The sequence below is a fragment of the Girardinichthys multiradiatus genome, chromosome 5, assembly GCF_021462225.1.
Source record: "Girardinichthys multiradiatus isolate DD_20200921_A chromosome 5, DD_fGirMul_XY1, whole genome shotgun sequence".
NCBI lineage: Eukaryota > Metazoa > Chordata > Actinopteri > Cyprinodontiformes > Goodeidae > Girardinichthys > Girardinichthys multiradiatus.
The window spans coordinates 33,136,711-33,154,889 of NC_061798.1; the positions used below are offsets into that span (position 1 = coordinate 33,136,711).

At 43.1% G+C, this 18,179-nt stretch overlaps 1 protein-coding gene across 4 annotated transcripts in view; it reads right to left on the reverse strand.

The window, feature by feature from the left end:
- Positions 1-581: 581 nt before the first annotated feature.
- Positions 582-18,179, reverse strand: part of pnpla6 (patatin-like phospholipase domain containing 6) — a 61,279-nt gene continuing 43,681 nt past the window's right edge. For 2 of the 4 annotated variants that reach the window (XM_047365603.1, XM_047365604.1), the window contains 7 exons: positions 17,454-17,570; positions 14,011-14,159; positions 13,701-13,853; positions 5,641-5,757; positions 5,443-5,530; positions 4,549-4,694; positions 582-2,137 (listed from right to left, as the gene is read on the reverse strand). In XM_047365603.1, the coding sequence (XP_047221559.1) occupies positions 2,063-2,137; positions 4,549-4,694; positions 5,443-5,530; positions 5,641-5,757; positions 13,701-13,853; positions 14,011-14,159; positions 17,454-17,570 (845 nt within the window). In that variant the 3' untranslated portion in view covers positions 582-2,062. The remainder of the gene's footprint in view (positions 2,138-4,548; positions 4,695-5,442; positions 5,531-5,640; positions 5,758-13,700; positions 13,854-14,010; positions 14,160-17,453; positions 17,571-18,179) is intronic. The other 2 variants (XM_047365605.1, XM_047365606.1) reach the window with 1 other exon arrangement.

The following is an 18,179-nucleotide window of genomic DNA, read 5'->3' on the forward strand; positions in this document are numbered from 1 at the left end:
TTGGCTCCTGCCCACATTGCCAAATGTACAAATACCTGGTATTATGACAATGGTATCACTATGCTTGATTGGCCAGCAAACTGGCCTGACCTAAACTCCATAGGGACTCGAATGATCTTCTCTTAGAGGAAGAGAAGACCCCAGAACAAAGCAATGCAGATGAACTGACAGAATGAAAGCTGAAACCTAGCAGTGCCACAGGTCGATCGCCTCCAGGCCACGACGCATTGATGCAGTAATGCTCTTTGTGCTATTTTTGAGTTTTCACATTTAAGTTGAATTATTCTCATTTATTAAAATGCACTCATAAAATAAATTGCCAACTTTTTGTTGCAAAGCAGAATTTAATACTTACTCAGCTACGTCTACATTCCGAACACATTGATTAAACAAGACATGGCGTGAAAGTTACAAGAACGGCATAATTTACAGGAAGGTGTACCGACACAAGGGTTCCCAGCACGTGTTTTCAGCCATGTAATCCTAAACTTGTGTTATGCAGGGTGTTTAGTAAACTTTGTCTATAAATGGAAAACTTCAGCTGCTTCACTACTCGGTGATTAAAAGCAACACAGAACAGGTTAGGGTATCGTTATATTTATTTCCCATCATAAATTACAACCTCTTTGTAATCCTTGTCCTAGCAAAGAATACCTCATACATTTCAGTGCAAAAAGCTAAAGCCATGTTAATTAATTTACAAAGTAGATGCATAAATTAAACAATAAATATAATTAATACAAAAAAACCAAAAAAAAAACAGACTAAAAACTGCTGAAACCAACAGAACAGATGTTAAGTGAACAACTTATTATTTTTGGTTTAGGTTCCCTATTATGCAGCAAAGCGTCAACTTAAAAAAATCCCTCTCATATACATATATGAATACTGACATTATGAAACACGTTATTGTTACAGTTTCTAAAAGAAGTATTACTGAGATGACTCTGGATTTCTGCGTATTTTCTGTGCCAATTAATTATTTACATGGTTCTGGGGATTTTTATGAGCGCCCATTCGGAGAATCAAGCTCAAAACAAACCTTTTTATATTATTCACCATGAGCGTAAAGTCATACGCAGGAACCCTGAGTGCTGACATTATGCAAACAGAAACAACGCGCTTGTTTGCTTATTGAGGTGAGCCCAACAAACCCGTTGCAGTTGCATTCACTGAGCATGGAGAACGGTGGTTAGAAAGGCATTCATTGATTCAGATATGATCTAAAAATGAAGTTTCTGGGACCCACATATGTTCATTCAATCATTAAGATTTAAATCATCCCTCTTTGCTGTTCAGATTCCTTCCTTGTAACTGATCCACATAAAGCGTTTCTAGTTCAATTTGATTAACTGAACTTAAGTTATACATTTAATTAAAACAATCACATGAATTTGCTTAATGATCCATTTCTTTTCTTCCAATCCCAACCCATCCCTGTACTGCTTTCAACACTGATCCAACTCTAAGTTATTCATCATAAACTCCACATAAACAACTGATTTTTCTATAGAAGACTGGTTCACCATTTACCTTTAGGCCCTGCCTGTCCCAGGCTGGCGTCTCTTGGCAACAAGCTAATTGAAGCTTTGCCAATCTGAAATAAAAATGACCATAACACAAGTAAAACATATGGCACACATAAACCACATAAAAGAAAACGAGGCCCATAAATTAAGACAAACCCTCAACGGCGAGGGTGCCGAATCAAACACATCAATGATTATAGAAAACATGATCTGAAATGTTGATGTTAAATTCTGTGGTATAAATTCTGGCCCGTTTAGTGTCTCTAAGAGGAGGAACCAAAGGGTGGTAGTTGGTGGAACCATGTTTACATCGAGGACCACAGATACTAAAGCAAAGGCGTCTCAATAAGAACAAGCTTGGTTCTTAAAGGTGGTCCCAAAAAAACCCAACTGCAAATAAACCCCCAAATTGTTCCGATGTTGCTGAAATTTCAGATGTTTAGTGTGGTGTCCATGTGTCAAGTCTTGAAGGTTTCTGGCCCTCTTGGTAGTCTGACTCTCGATTTTGACTTCTGCTCCTCCAGGGCCCTCTGTCAGCAGTCTGAGATCTCAGAAGCGTTGGAGTCGCTGGTAAATTTCCTGCGTTGCCTCACAGATTTCTCCTCATCCTGCAGAACAGAAGGTGGTTTTATTAACATAAAATGCAACTAAAGGCCAGTTTCCACCTCAGGAACCTTTTCAAGGAACTAGCGCAGTTTTATGATGCTAGACATTTACCCCAGAAAATGGGCTTGGGGATAATGCTTTTGATATTACCCTGAACTTTCAGGTTTTTCTAGTATTTTTCAAAGCCTTTTACTCAGGTTATTAATGTATTCACACCAGGAAAGTCCTTTGGTCCGCTTGTTTGGTCCGGACCAAAAGCTAACTTTATTTTTTTCATTTGGTGGGGTTTGTTTTCACATTGTACTTTTTGCAAGTGAACTATTACTTGTAAACAAAGCCACGGGATCATTGTTCCCATTGGACAGAAAATGACGGGGGCGGGACAGAGCAAAGATCCAGAAATTGAGGAAAACATCTGTAGACGTGCTGCGTGCAGCACCTCTGTTCTGCATATTTGTGCCGTTATTAAAGCCGCAATATTATTGTGAGGGTGAAGAGCAGCTCATTCAACGCAGACTTTGAGATGTTCCATTTATAATGTTGGAACCCTGTCGGAGAATGCGTGCTGAACGCCGACGTTCTCTACGTACCCTGTCCCACAACAAGCCAGTAGCGTTGCTAAGCAACACACAGCTTATCAGGTATGATTACCTTACAACACACACCTTTGCTACCGGCTACGGTGGCTTTTATGTCCAAAGAAACTTACGCTTTTTGTAGTTGGTTCGGATCGGGGCCGGTTTGTATTCAGACATTAAGCGAACCGCACCAGTCTGTTTGGAAGCGGACTGAGAACACCTCAAAAAGTGGGTCTCGGTCCGGTTGTTTGGTCCGGACCAGGGTTCGCTTGAGTGTATTCACACCTGCACAAAAGGTCCGGACCAAGGAGGGAAACGAACTCTGGTCCGTTTAAAGCGGACCAAAAGTGGCAAGTGTGAATACACCCGTAGTCGTCCCACGATAAACTCTGGATCAGTTCATAGTTTCTGTTAACTTTAATAACCTTTAAAACACAGAAATCTGCCATCAGCTGCCTGTGGAGATGGAGAGAGCAAATCTGAGAATGAACGTAACATTTTAGGGTTTTAAAACATGTATGTGATAAAAATAAAACACCTCCGCCCTCCCAGGAAGGTGCATCAAGATGGCCGAGCTCTCCTCTGTTCACTGAGGATGAATGAATGGCCAAATCTGAATGATGTGATTGCATTAACATTCAGATGTATTCCTGCGGTATTTGCAGTAGGACACCAACCCTACCAGCTTTAGGAGACCAACAAACAGATCAGGGAAGATCAAGTTTAAAATGATTAACATTCAACAAATAAAGGTTCAGGTTAATGGAAACACACCTTTGGTTTTCCTGTGGTCTAAAAGTGTCAGCTTTATGCACAAGATATGCATTTAACCATGTTTCTATTTGAAATATCATTTTTAAATCCATTAGTTTGTTACATTCTCAACAAAATAAGGTTCTATCTGATCATTATTGTAAATAAAAAGCAGGAAGTTTTGTTACTGTATGGGTTGTATTAATAGTCCTTACCTTGAAATGTCATAAAGACATTTTGGAGTTTGAAATAAGTAACACCAGTTTAGTTGAATGTAGGGCTGCAACTAACGATTATTTTGCTAACTGATTAATCTGTCAACTATTTTTTCAATTGATAATTGTATAGCAAAAGGTGCTTAGTTGAAGATTTTTTTTTTTTTTACAGAATTTGAACCAGGTGAAGCTACAACTATGTCACTTAAGGAGTCATGGATAGAGCATATTTACCAACAAAGAAGGTTTTCATTTTAAATGCAAAATGTATATATTGTTTTGTACAATTTTGGCCTAACAACTGCTCTGAGTGGGTTGTTCTTTCAGCAAATGACATCTTTCAGAGTCTGTATACTGCAGTTAATGATTGTTCAAATTACTAAATTAGTTGACGACTATTTCAATAATAAATAAGTCCTGATTAATCCAATTAATTGTTTCAGCCCTAGTTGCATGAAAACTGAAAGCTATTATCTGCACTTTAATAATAACATTTCTCCCTAATAACACTAATACGTTAATCTGTCAAACAGTCAATCTGATATTTTGTACACAGTCCTAACCTCAAATTCAAAATGAGCGAATACTTGGAAAAACGATAAAGTTTATCAGTTTGAACATTAAACATCTTGTTTTTGTGTATTCAGTTTCACAAAGGTTGAACAGGATTTGTAATTCACTGTATTCTGTTTTTAATTTACGTTTTACACAACATCCCAACTTCATTGGATTCAGGGTAGTATTTGGAATTACCTCAAACAAGCTTGTGTGAGTTTTTGGGCGATGAAGAGGAAGGTTCAGGCAAAAACAAGAAACCAGAGGCCAGCTTGAACCAGATGACTCATTTTATTTTTTATCAGGACTCACAGTCTGGAAGACTCCGTTCTGTCCCCACTCTCCTGGGGAGTGGTCTTCAGGATCCTCTGCCTCGTCCTCCTCCTCCTCCCCCTCTTCCTCTCTCACTGTGTCCATCCCATCTTCCTCATACTCTGTCAGACAGTCTGACTCCTCCGCTGAACACAGAGATTTAAAGCACACATTATAGATAAATAACATCTACTATGCAGGAGGGTGCTCTCCCCAGAGAATCGTAATTTAATTGGTACCCTGTTCTGTTTAACCATAAACTGAATAAAATCCTGGATATCCTGGATCCATTAAAAATCTGGACTGGTTCCTTCACCCACTCTTCCCCCTGGTTTACAGAAAAAGTCCAGGAAATCAAAACTGAGGAAATCTGGACTCACTATTCATAAGGACATGTATCAATAGAATGCACCACAAAACAGCCATTTCCAATTGCCTAAAGTCATTACTATGCCACCTATAGAGAGCGCTGAAGGAAATCCATGGACTATTTACTCCATACCCAATACACCCCATACACATTCCCCTCTCCCTTTGCAACAGGTTCATGGACTCTCCTGTTTAGACTAGCTTACCCCCACAGATCCCCACTGTTCACATCACACTCTACACATTTTTGTGTCTATGTTTTCATTCAGTAGTTTTATAGCGACTGTGTGTTTTTTGTGTTATCAATTAATCTCTATTAAATGTTGTTAACATTGTAAAGTGACACTGAAATTCTTTAAAAAGCCTCCATGAATAAAATGAATTAATATTATTAAAACAACAACAATTGAGTGCCACCAAGCCTTATTCATTACAGTGCCCTAATCTATCATGCGAACCACACAACATCTGTCCCAGAAACATGCCGTTTAGGGCAGAATGGACATATTGGGAAGCAGCCTTTACCTTCTGCTGCTACGAAGCTTTGCACCGGTTCGATCCTGGACACGATCTCTGCAAGATCCGTGAAGTCAGCTCCTGGACACGTGCAGGACTATGAGACAAGGAATCATCTTCGTTATACTGTTGATAAAACACTTTTATGGTGAACTTGAATGTTCTGAAGGAAACCAATAACAGTTCTGATTAATGAGCTCTGCTCACATCTGTTCTCTTGCTGTCATTGTAGTCAGCTGAGCGGTGATCCCTCAGCATGTTCTCGATGATGTCCCCTCGAGCCCAGCCAGTGAACAACAATTTGCCGTGCTGATAGCCGATATCCTGCAAGCCATTCAAAAAAGAATAAAAAATAAACAAATAAAAACTGTTTTTTTCAGCCAACAAGTGAATTTAACGTGGCAACATTTTCAAAAGTTAGAATATGTAAAGACATGGTCAATAATTAACGTATTTGAGTTTTTGATAAAATGGAATTTGGAGGTAAAACCTCCACAGATGAAGTTAGTTCATGGCATTCTAAGAAATATTACTTTTTTAAAATGTTATATGCACAAGTACTTTATTCCTTTACTGGAAGTGAACAAACATTTTTCATCTTTTAACCAGCTTAAAAATATTACATAGATCAGCATTTCACATCCCAAAATAAAGAAAAAGGTGTGCACGGTCATCTAAACAAAATTCTTGCAAAGGACAATTTGCACCTGAAATTCTGCTGCCAAGAAAAGACCATCTGATGTTCCGATTATATTTAATGAAAAGGAAAATACTGTCAGAATGTAACAGTAGTTATATTACTTTCTTTCTAAGGAGGTATGGTTTCCTGACAAAGCATCATATCATTTCTGTACTCTACAGACAATGTTAACGTCAGATAGTGTGCATTATTATCGTTTTATGTTCAGAATACAAACTTCTTGATTACAGAACATTTCAACAAAACTGCTTAATAAACCAAACTCAAATAAATTAACTCAAAAAACAAACAATAAAAGCATCTTCATCGATCTAGTGTATTATTCAATGCAAATCGGTTTAAAGTGTGAATCATTCTACTGTGGTTTATAATCTGTAGCTGTACATTAAAACCATCCACATCATTTCCTGATATAGAAAGGCCACCTAGACTGTGATTCCTCCCTGATAAAGAGAGATTCTGATTTCTGAGGAGCTCCCGACATTGTAACAAACTGGAATTTTCTGTCATTTTTGTGCTGGCTGTTTGTGGCGGTCTTCATATTTACATTACGTGGGCGAGGACAACTCAGAGCGGATCTCCAGCACGTTGGGTGTGTTTGCGCTCAGATATCATATTGGTGGTATTTGCTTTGTAAATAACATGTACAAAGCAAAAAATATGCACAAAGCAATTTACGGTCACACACACATATTTCACGTACACTCACCGGCCACTTTATTAGGTATACCTTGCTAGTACCGGGTTGGACCCCCTTTTGCCTTCAGAAGTTCCTTAATCCTTGGTGGCATAGATTCAACAAGGTACTGGAAACATTACTCAGAGAGTTTGGTCCATATTGACATGATAGCATCACACAGATGCTGCAGATTTGTCAGCTGCATCCATGATGTGAATCTCCTGTTCCACCACATCCCAAAGGTGCTCTATTGGATTGAGATCTGGTGACTGTGGAGGCCATTTGAGTCCAGTGAACTTATTGTCATGTTCAAGAAACCAATCTGAGATGATTTGTGCTTTATGACATGGTGCGTTATCCTGTTGGAAGTAACCATCAGAAGATGGGTACACTGTGGTCATAAAGGGATGAACATGGTCAGCAACAATACTCAGGTAGGCTGTGGCGTTGACACGATGCTCAATTGGTACTAAGGGGCACAAAGTGTGCCAAGAAAATATCCTCCACACCATTACACCACCACCACTGAACCGTTGACACAAGGCAGGATGGATCCATGCTTTCATATTGTTGAAGCCAAATTCTGACCCTACCATACAAATGTCGCAGCAGAAATGGAGACTCATCAGACCAGGCAACGTTTTTCCAATCTTCTATTGTCCAATTTTGGTGAGCCTGTGTGAATTGTAGCCTCAGTTTCCTGTTCTTAGCTGACAGGAGTGGCACCTGGTGTGGTCTTCTGCTGCTGTAGCCCATCCGCCTCAAGGTTTGATGTGTTGTGCGTTCAGAGATGCTCTTCTGCAGGTCTTGATTGTAACGAGTGGTTATTTGAGTTACTGTTGCCTTTCTATCAGCTCGAACCAGTCTGGCTATTCTCCTCTGACCTCTGGTATCAACAAGGCATTTGCGCCCACAGAACTGACGCTCACTGGATATTTTCTCTTTTTTGGACCATTCTCTGTAAGCCCTAGAGATGGCAGTGCGTGAAAATCCCAGTAGATCAGCAGTTTCTGAAATACTCGGACCAACCCGTCTGGCACCAACAACCATGCCACATTCAAAGTGACTTAAATCACCTTTCTTCCTCATTCTGATGCTCGGTTTGAACTGCAGCAGATCGTTTTGACCATGTCTACATGCCTAAATGCATTGAGTTGCTGCCATGTGATTGGCTGATTAGAAATTTCCGTTGACAACCAATTGGACAGGTGTACCTAATAAAGTGGCCGGTGAGTGTATATATATATATATACACACACACACATATATATATATATATATATATATATATATATATATATATATACATATATATATATATATATATATAGATACATATATATATACACATACATACAGGGGTTGGACAATGAAACTGAAACACCTGTCATTTAGTGTGGGAGGTTTCATGGCTAAATTGGACCAGCCTGGTAGCCAGTCTTCATTGATTGCACATTGCACCAGTAAGAGCAGAGTGTGAAGGTTCAATTAGAACAGTACATGTTTCACATTGTCCACAGCCCAAGATTTGCGCTCCTTGCACCATTGAAACTGACGTTTGGCATTGGCATGAGTGACCAAAGGTTTGGCTATAGCAGCCCGGCTGTGTATATTGACCCTGTGGAACTCCCGACGGACAGTTCTGGTGGAAACAGGAGAGTTGAGGTGCATATTTAATTCTGCCGTGATTTGGGCAGCTGTTGTTTTATCTTTTTTGGATACAATCCGGGTTAGCACCCGAACATCCCTTTCAGACAGCTTCCTCTTGCGTCCACAGTTAATCCTGTTGGATGTGGTTCGTCCTTCTTGGTGGTATGCTGACATTACCCTGGATACCGTGGCTCTTGATACATCACAAAGACTTGCTGTCTTGGTCACAGATGCGCCAGCAAGACGTGCACCAACAATTTGTCCTCTTTTGAACTCTGGTATGTCACCCATAATGTTGTGTGCATTTCAATATTTTGAGGAAAACTGTGCTCTTACCCTGCTAATTGAACCTTCACACTGGTCTTACTGGTGCAATGTGCAATCAATGAAGACTGGCTACCAGGCTGGTCCAATTTAGCCATGAAACCTCCCACACTAAAATGACAGCTGTTTCAATTTCATTGTTTATATATATATAAATAATATATATACACTGCTCAAAAAAATAAAGGGAACACTCAAATAAAACATCCTAGATCTGAATGAATGAAATATTCTCATTGAATACTTTGTTCTGTACAAAGTTGAATGTGCTGACAACAAAATCACACAAAAACCATCAATGGAAATCAAATTTATTAACCAATGGAGGCCTGGATTTGGAGTCACACACAAAATTAAAGTGGAAAAACACACTAGAGGCTGATCCAACTTTGATGTAATGTCCTTAAAACAAGTCAAAATGAGGCTCAGTATTGTGTGTGGCCTCCACGTGCCTGCATGACCTCCATACATCGCCTGGACATGCTCCTGATGAGACAGTAGATGGTCTCCAGAGGGATCTCCTTCCAGACCTGGACTAAAGCATCCGCCAACTCCTGGACAGTCTGTGGTGCAACGTGACGTTGGTGGATGGAGCGAGACATGATGTCCCAGATGTGCTCAATCAGATTCAGGTCTGGGGAACGGGCGGGCCAGTCCATAGCTTCAATGTCTTCATCTTGCAGGAACTGATGACACACTCCAACCACATGAGGTCTAGCATTGTCCTGCATTAGGAGGAACCCAGGGCCAACCGCGCCAGAATATGGTCTCACAAGGGGTCTGAGGATCTCATCTCGGTACCTAATGGCAGTCAGGCTACCTCTGGCGAGCACATGGAGGGCTGTGCAGCCCTCCAAAGAAATGCCACCCCACACCATTACTGACCCACTGCCAAACCAGTCATGCTGAAGGATGTTGCAGGCAGATCACTCTCCACGGTGTCTCCAGACTCTGTCACGTCTGTCACATGTGCTGAGTGTGAACCCGTTTTCCATCTGTGAAGAGCACAGGGCGCCAGTGGCGAATTTACTAATCCTGGTGTTCTCTGGCAAATGCCAAGCGTCCTGCACAGTGTTGGGCTGTGAGCACAACCCCCATTTGTGGACGTCGGGCCCTCATACCATCCTCATGGAGTCGGTTTCTAACCGTTTGTGCAGGCACGTGCACATTTGTGGCCTGCTGGAGGTCATTTTGCAGGGCTCTGCAGTGCTCCTCCTGTTCCTCCTTGCACAAAGGCGGAGGTAGCGGTCCTGCTGCTGGGTTGTTGCCCTCCTACGGCCTCCTCCACGTCTCCTGGTGTGCTGGCCTGTCTCCTGGTAGTGCCTCCAGGCTCTGGACACTACGCTGACAGACACAGCAAACCTTCTTGCCACAGCTCGCATTGATGTGCCATCCTGAATGAGCTGCACTACCTGAGCCACTTGTGTGGGTTGTAGAGTCTGTCTCATGCTACCACGAGTGTGAAAGCACCACCAACATTCAAAAGTGACCAAAACATCAGCCAGAAAGCATAGATACTGATGAGTGGTCTGTGGTCCCCACCTGCAGAACCACTCCTTTATTGAGTGTGTCTTGCTAATCGCCAAAGATTTCTCCCTGTTGTCTATTTCATTTACACAACAACATGTGAAATTGATTGTCAATCAGTGTTGCTTCCTAAGTGGACAGTTTGATTTAACAGAAGTTTGATTTACTTGGAGTTATATTGTTGTTTAAGTGTTCCCTTTATTTCTTTGAGCAGTGTGTATATATATATATATATATATATATATATATATATATATATATATATATACTCGTACTCGTCGTCTTCCGCTTATCCGGGACCGGGTCGCGGGGGCAGCAGACTCAGCAGAGACGCCCAGACGTCCCTCTCTCCAGACACCTCCTCCAGCTCCTCCAGGGGGAGCCCACGCATTCCCAGGCCAGCCGAGAGACATAGTCCCTCCAGCGTGTCCTGGGCCGTCCCCTGGGCCTCCTCCTAGTGGGACGTGCCTGGAACACCTCCGGAGGAAGGCGTCCAGGAGGCATCTGGTATAGATGCCCGAGCCACCTCAACTGGCTCCTCTCGATGTGGAGGAGCAGCAGCTCTACTCCGAGCCCCTCCCGGATGGCCAAGCTCCTCACCCCATCTCTAAGGGAGTGCCCGGCCACCCTACGGAGGAAGCTCATTTCAGCCGCTTGTATCCGGGATCTCGTTCTTTCGGTCATGACCCAAAGTTCATGGCCATAGGTGAGGGTAGGAACGTAGACTGACCGGTAAATTGAGAGCTTTGCTTTTCGGCTCAGCTCTCTCTTCACCACAACGGACCGGCACAGTGCCCCCATTACTGTGGCAGCCGCACCGATCCGTCTGTCGCTCTCCCGCTCCATTCTTCCCTCACTTGTGAACAAGACCTCGAGATACTTGAACTCCTCCACTTGAGGCAGGAACTCCCCTCCAACCTGAAGAGGACAAGCCACCATTTTCCGGTCGAGTACCATGGCCTCGGACTTGGAGGAGCTGATCCTCATCCCAGCCGCTTCACAGTCGGCTGCGAACCGCCACAGCGCATGCTGTAGGTCTTGGCTAGAGGGGGCCAGCAGGACCACGTCATCCGCAAAAAGAAGAGACGAAATCCACTGGTCCCCAAACCAGACCCCTTCCGGCCCTTGGCTGCGTCTAGAAATCCTGTCCATAAAAGTTATGAACAGGACCAGTGACAAAGGGCAGCCCTGCCGGAGTCCAACATGCACCGGGAACAGGTCCGACTTAGTGCCGGCAATGCGGACCAAACTCCTGCTCCGCTCGTACAGGGACCGGATGGCCCCTAATAAAGGGCCCCGATTCCATACTCCTGGAGCACCCCCCACAGGGCATCACGAGGGACACAGTCGAATGCCTTCTCCAGGTCCACAAAAAACATATGAACCGGTTGGGCAAACTCCCATGAACCCTCGAGTACCCTGTAGAGGGTATAGAGCTGGTCCAGTGTTCCACGGCCGGGACGAAAACCACACTGCTCCTCCTGAAGCCGAGGTTCGACTATCGGCCGGACTCTCCTCTCCAATACCCTGGCGTAGGCCTTACCAGGGAGGCTGAGGAGTGTGATCCCCCTGTAGTTGGAACACACCCTCCGGTCCCCCTTCTCATGAAGGGGGGACCACCACCCCAGTCTGCCAGTCCAGAGGCACTGTCCCCGACCGCCACGCAATGTTGAAGAGGCGTGTCAACCATGACAGTCCTACAACATCCAGAGACTTGAGGTACTCAGGGCGGATCTCATCCACCCCCGAAGCCTTGCCACCACGGAGCTTTTTAACCACCTCGGTGACTTCAGCCTGGGTGATGAAAGAGTCCAACCCCAAGTCCCCAGCCTCTGTTTCCACCATGGAATGCGTGATGGCAGGATTGAGGAGATCCTTGAAGTACTCCTTCCACCGCCCGATAATGTCCTCAGTCGAGGTCAGCAGTCTCCCACCCCCACTATAAACAGTGTTGGTGAAGCACTGCTTCCCCCTCCTGAGGCGCCGGACGGTTTGCCAGAATCGCTTCGAGGCCAACCGGTAGTCCTTCTCCATGGCCTCACCGAACTCCTCCCAGGCCCGAGTTTTTGCCTCTGCCACAGCCCGGGCTGCAGCACGCTTGGCCTCACGCTTGGAGTCCCACAAGCCAACCACAGCCGATAGGACTCCTTCTTCAGCTTGACAGCATCCCTTACTGCCGGTGTCCACCACCGGGTTCTGGGATTGCTGCCGCGACAGGCACCGCAGACCTTACGGCCGCAGCTACACGCAACAGCATCGACAGTAGATCCGGAGAACATGGTCCACTCCGACTATATGTTTCCAACATCCCCCGGGATCTGGTCGAAGCTCTCCCGGAGGTGGGAGTTGAATACATCCCTGGCCAAGGGCTCCGCCAGGCGTTCCCAGCAGACCCTCACTATGCGCTTGGGCCTGCCAAGTCTGTCCGGCTTTCTCCTCCTCCAGCGGATCCAACTCACCACCAGGTGGTGATCAGTGGACAGCTCAGCCCCTCTCTTCACCCGAGTGTCCAAAACATGCGGCCGAAGGTCTGATGATACGACAACAAAGTCGATCATCGACCTCCTGCCTAGGGTGTCCTGGTGCCAAGTGCACTGATGGACACCCTTATGTATGAACATGGTGTTCGTTATGGACAATCCGTGACTAGCACAGAAGTCCAATAACAAAACACCACTCGGATTCAGATCAGGGAGGCCATTCCTCCCGATCACGCCTCTCCAGGTGTCACTGTCGTTCCCCACGTGGGCGTTGAAGTCCCCCAGCAGAATAATGGAGTCCCCGGGAGGGGCACTATCCAGCACCCCCGACAGGGACGCCAAGAAGGCCAGGTACTCTGCACTACCACTCGGCCCGTAGGCTGAAATGATAGTCAGAGACCTCTCCCCAACCCGAAGGCGCAGGGATACGACCCTCTCATCCAATGGGGTAAACCCCAACACGAGACGGCTGAGCTGGGGGACAACAAGTAAACCCACCCCAGCCGTGGGCCACTCCAGAGTAGAAGAGAGTCCAGCCCCTCTCGAGGAGATAGGATCCAGAGCCCTGCTGTGCGTGGTGGTGAGCCCGACTATTTCGATATCTCTCGACCTCCCACACAAGCTCAGGCTTCTTCCCCCCCAGCGAAGTGACATTCCACGTCCCTAGAGCCAGCCTAAGCATCCGGGGATCGGGCCGCTGAGGTCTCCACCTTCGTCCGCCACCCAATCCTCTTTGCAAATTATATATGTATATATATATATATATATATATATATATATATATATATATGTAGACACACACACACACTTCTATATATAAGGTTCTCTTATAGAGATGCACCTGCAGTGCCTGATGGTAAAAATACTGGTGTGGTGCATTATGTGTGCTCTAAGAAGTTTCACTCACATAGATCTCATCAAACTTGCCGAAATCCATGGTCTTGAAGCGGTCAATAGGTGGTCGGATGTACTCGCAGTAGGCACTTTTCTTTACCACCTCTAACTGCCGCACACAGGACACATACGCCAAGCGTGACTGGATCTCTGCCATGTCGGGCACCTGTGGGAACGGTCAGATAATTTAGGCTAACAGACTGCTATAGTAATGGGATTGTAAGTGCTGTAAATGTTAAAATCACTTAATTTTATAGAAAAACCTAACCAAACCTCTGAGGCGGTTTTCTGTTATTTAAGCCACACTCGGTCCCATACTTTACCTTCACTTTTTCTGCCCAGGGATTGATCCGCTTCCACAGCAGCCACCAGCCAGACAGGCTGTCGCCATAGTTACAGAGGTCCGTCTCATCCTGGCTCCCCACATCAATGGCGATAACAGTCCTGGTACCCACGTTTCTCGCAATGTCCGCTGTTGGACGGGTTGCCACAAAAACACAGTCACACAGATGTACAAACACAGAAAGACAAAAACCAGCAGCAGGAAGTTGAAGAAAATGAACGCCGTGTTGGGGGATTGTTTGTTTGAACACAAGACACAAGAAACACAATTTGGGTGGACTTGCACCACAAAAACATCAGCTTATGCTGACAAACTCCAGATCATTTATGGTCAATTCGTTAGATAAAACTCTGACGTGGACAAAGAAAACTGAACATTATCCAGTCCAAAAAGCATGGCTTTTCTCTCTGTCTTAGAGTTTTGTGGCAATAAACTTTTTTTTTTGTGGTGTTGAATCCATTCAAAGACGGAAACAGGAAGACTAACCGTAAACCACGAACAATAAACCCCTGCGTAAGGAAAAACAATAAAAAGAGCTGATCTGTGAGATCCTTAAAAAGGAGGCGGAAAACATTAAATATAGGATACTTATTCCAATAGCTGGATAAGCTGGGAAAGCTTCATTTATCTGACAAGATTTCCAAATAAAAAGTGTTTCATCTGAACTGATTATTCTTTCAGGGAAGTCTTAATCAGTACATTGTATATACACACAGCTCCTGGGTTTACACATTGTGTGGGAATCATAAAGACCAGGTGCAGTCTTTCTTTATTGTTTTTAGTAATGTAACTGTGCTGATGTCTCGTAAAAGAGATATTTTATTTCAATGCGATTAACCTGGTTAACTTTAAATAAAGGCTGTAAAAAAGAAAAATATGCATTTAAGTAATACATTTAATAATCTGCAAAATAAATGAATAAATCAAAGTTTCTTCTATCAGTAGGAATACATACAAACACAACATTTACATTTTACAGTCAGTTACACAGAAGCTGACTTTAAAATGTCAAGTAAATCTGACAGGCAGACATGGGACTGGGCGACTTGTATTGGGGTTAGCTCTGTCTTATTTGGTTATCAAAGCTCAAAAATAAGCCAATTAAGTTCCTTAGTTATGCTTTTTGGCAGTATATATTAATGTAAAGTGTTTTTTTAATACGTTCAATGAGCAATTGTTTGAAATTGAAAATAACCTTTTCGGACAAAACTTTGAAGAATTATAGTGGGACTGTATTAAAATACTTAGGTACAACTCATCAGGTAAGGTAATTAAAATACTAAATCGCCCAGCCCAACAAAAAACAAACACACTTGGATTTCATTATCAGAACGGACTGGTGTCTTATGGAAAATAAAAGCAAAGCTTCATGGTTGTTTTAGGCTTTGATTGGTTTGATTGATCTGCATCCAATTCTTCTTTCCTCTACACCAGGCTGTTTGACAGGTAAATCCTATCACCCGCTTTAATTCAATAAGAATGGCTGTAAATTCGATAAACTGCTGACTTTTCCCATCTTCAAACCAGAGTTTTATTCAGTAAACATTTAATCATGTATTTAATTCGAATAAAACTGCAAATATGAGACTTGATTGATGATTAGTACCATTCAACTTTTTGGCTTATAATTAAGCCCATAATCAATAATTCCCCTGGCAGATTTAAACAAGTAACGTTTTAAATTTACCAACATTATTTTTTGACTGGGAGTAATATTAACGTTTTGGTGTGGTTCAACCAGAGTCCTGACTTAAATCTCACAGAGAAACTGTGGAGGGGGCTATAGATTAGGGTGATGACAAGGAGACCTTGCAACCTCAAACACTAGGAGCTCATCAAAGATAAATTATCATAATACCAACAGAAACATGCAAAATCTGGTCAGAAATTATGGGTGATTGCTGTGATGCTAATAAAGATTTTTCTATTGATTGATAATTATTTTCTACGTGCAAAAAAAATGTGTACTCATTTTTTACAACTGATTCTCCTTTTACATTGTTTTTTGTTAAATAGCTGGTCTCATGTCCTATAAAAAATTATCTAAATTTGCCACGGGTATGAATAATTTCAGGCTTTACTTTATGTACAGGTGCATTTCAGTATGTTATAAGGTCATCAAAACCTTGTTTCAGATATTTGATTCAAAACATGAATCTCAGATACATTAAACACAAACTGATATATTTTGAGCAATTATTTCTGTACTTTTAGATGATTATGGTGTCCAAAACTCAGTTTTTTGTAAAATTTTAATATTACACAAAGTCAATAAGAAATTATTTTTCTACACAGAAATACTATGTTATAGCCTACACCTGCATGAGGAAGTCAGCTGAATTAAAAGCTACAAAATAATATTGCTAAAGAAGTTGGGTGTTTAACCAACTGCTTTATTCAAGCATATTAATGGAAAGTTGAGTGGAAGAAAAACTGTGGTAGTAAACATTGGAGAAAAAACAGGGAAAACTGTAGTCTTGTACTGATTGTGACACAAACCCAAGAGTGTGGGGGAGATTCATAAAGCCCGGATTAGAGCTTGAAGAACCACCACACAAACAGATTTATCCTAAACATGGAGCTTCAACTTCCACATTCCTCTTGTTGATTTACGTCTGGACTGTGATCGTAGCTGTTAGAAAAAACTACCACTGTTTGATTTAATGACCATAGTATCACTGGGCTTGATTGACCAGAAAACTGGCCTGATCTAAACCAGTCCCAACAATTCAGACAAGCTGAAGGACACTAATAAAGAAACCTATGCTTCCTTAACACCTTAGTAGAGCATTAGGGAAGTTATACTGCAGTGATGCAGTAGTTTATGTAAACGGAGCCCCGACTGGGTATTGAGTGCCTATACTGTACATGGAAATATTTTCAGATTGCTCAGATTTCTGTAGTAAAAATCCTATTTTATAAGTCAAAGGTCATTTTCTTAAGAGAACAATAGTTTTGTGCTTTATTAGCCTTAAGCTAGTCATCAAAACGAACAAAAAAAGGGATTGAAATAAATCACTGTGTGTAATAAATCTTGGAGTTCTCTGAGATTAATTTTTTGAACTAAATATACTGAAATAAATGAACTTTTCTATAATATTCTCATTTATTAAGATGTACCTGTACATGATTTGCTTTGACATAAGATAAACTAATAATGTAAATTGGTTTGATTTTTTCAGACTGGGAAAACTCAGCATCACCACTGGACTACCCTGAATTAATTTCCCAGCTCTTTACTTACCGTTCCAGGTAAACATTAGTAAATCGATTAATGTGGTTCCCCCTCATACAAAGCATCCCCAACCATCACTCCACCTCGCCCCTCCTCTGAGAAACAGCAGCGGCCCAGACATTCAGAGGTCGTTTTGGTTGAAGGAGGGGGCTGGGGTGCAGCTGGGGGAAGACTCCACCTGTACTTGCCTGGCAGGTTGTTGATGTAGCCACCATCCATTAGCAAGTTGCCGTCTTTGGGGTCGCAGAGAGGCGGCAGGTACCCCGAGAGGGTCATGCTCGCCCGTACATAGCGCCACAGAGAGCCTGGCACACCAGGGAGGGGATGAGGGAGGAGGAAGGGGGGATAACATCTCAATAACGTTTGCTAAACTTTAATTGATTAGTGTTGGTACAGACAGCAATCCAAATACCAGAGGAAGCTCAGCTAGAGGACAGTAGCTGATCCCTGCAAAGGCTGGGACTGCCGTGCTGCTAACCTTTACACTCTGTTGCACACCTCATTACCCAACACAGAAGCCCTGTGAGGCTTGTGCAAAAGGTAATTAAGGAAATGGCAACCACTGGAGAGCACCAAGGCTTGCTCAGACCTCCAAATAGGGTCCAATCAACAGTGCTTTTCTGCTTCTAATTGTCTGAATTCGTTTATGTTAAAAATTTCTACAACATCTACAAATGCTAGAGCAGCTTCCATCAGTCTTGCACCTGAGCTCCTTTAATTGCAATGTTTCTAGAGACAAAGCAGCAGCAGCAGATGTTGATGGAACAATATTTCAAGGTCTTTCACTGTGAACATGGCAGGGAAGCAACCAGCCTACTCAGTCCTGCAGTACAGCTCAGAGCCAGCAGGGGGATGGAGCAGGCTAGACGCTACATGGGTTGGAAGGATAAAGGAGCACCACAGAAAAAAGTGAA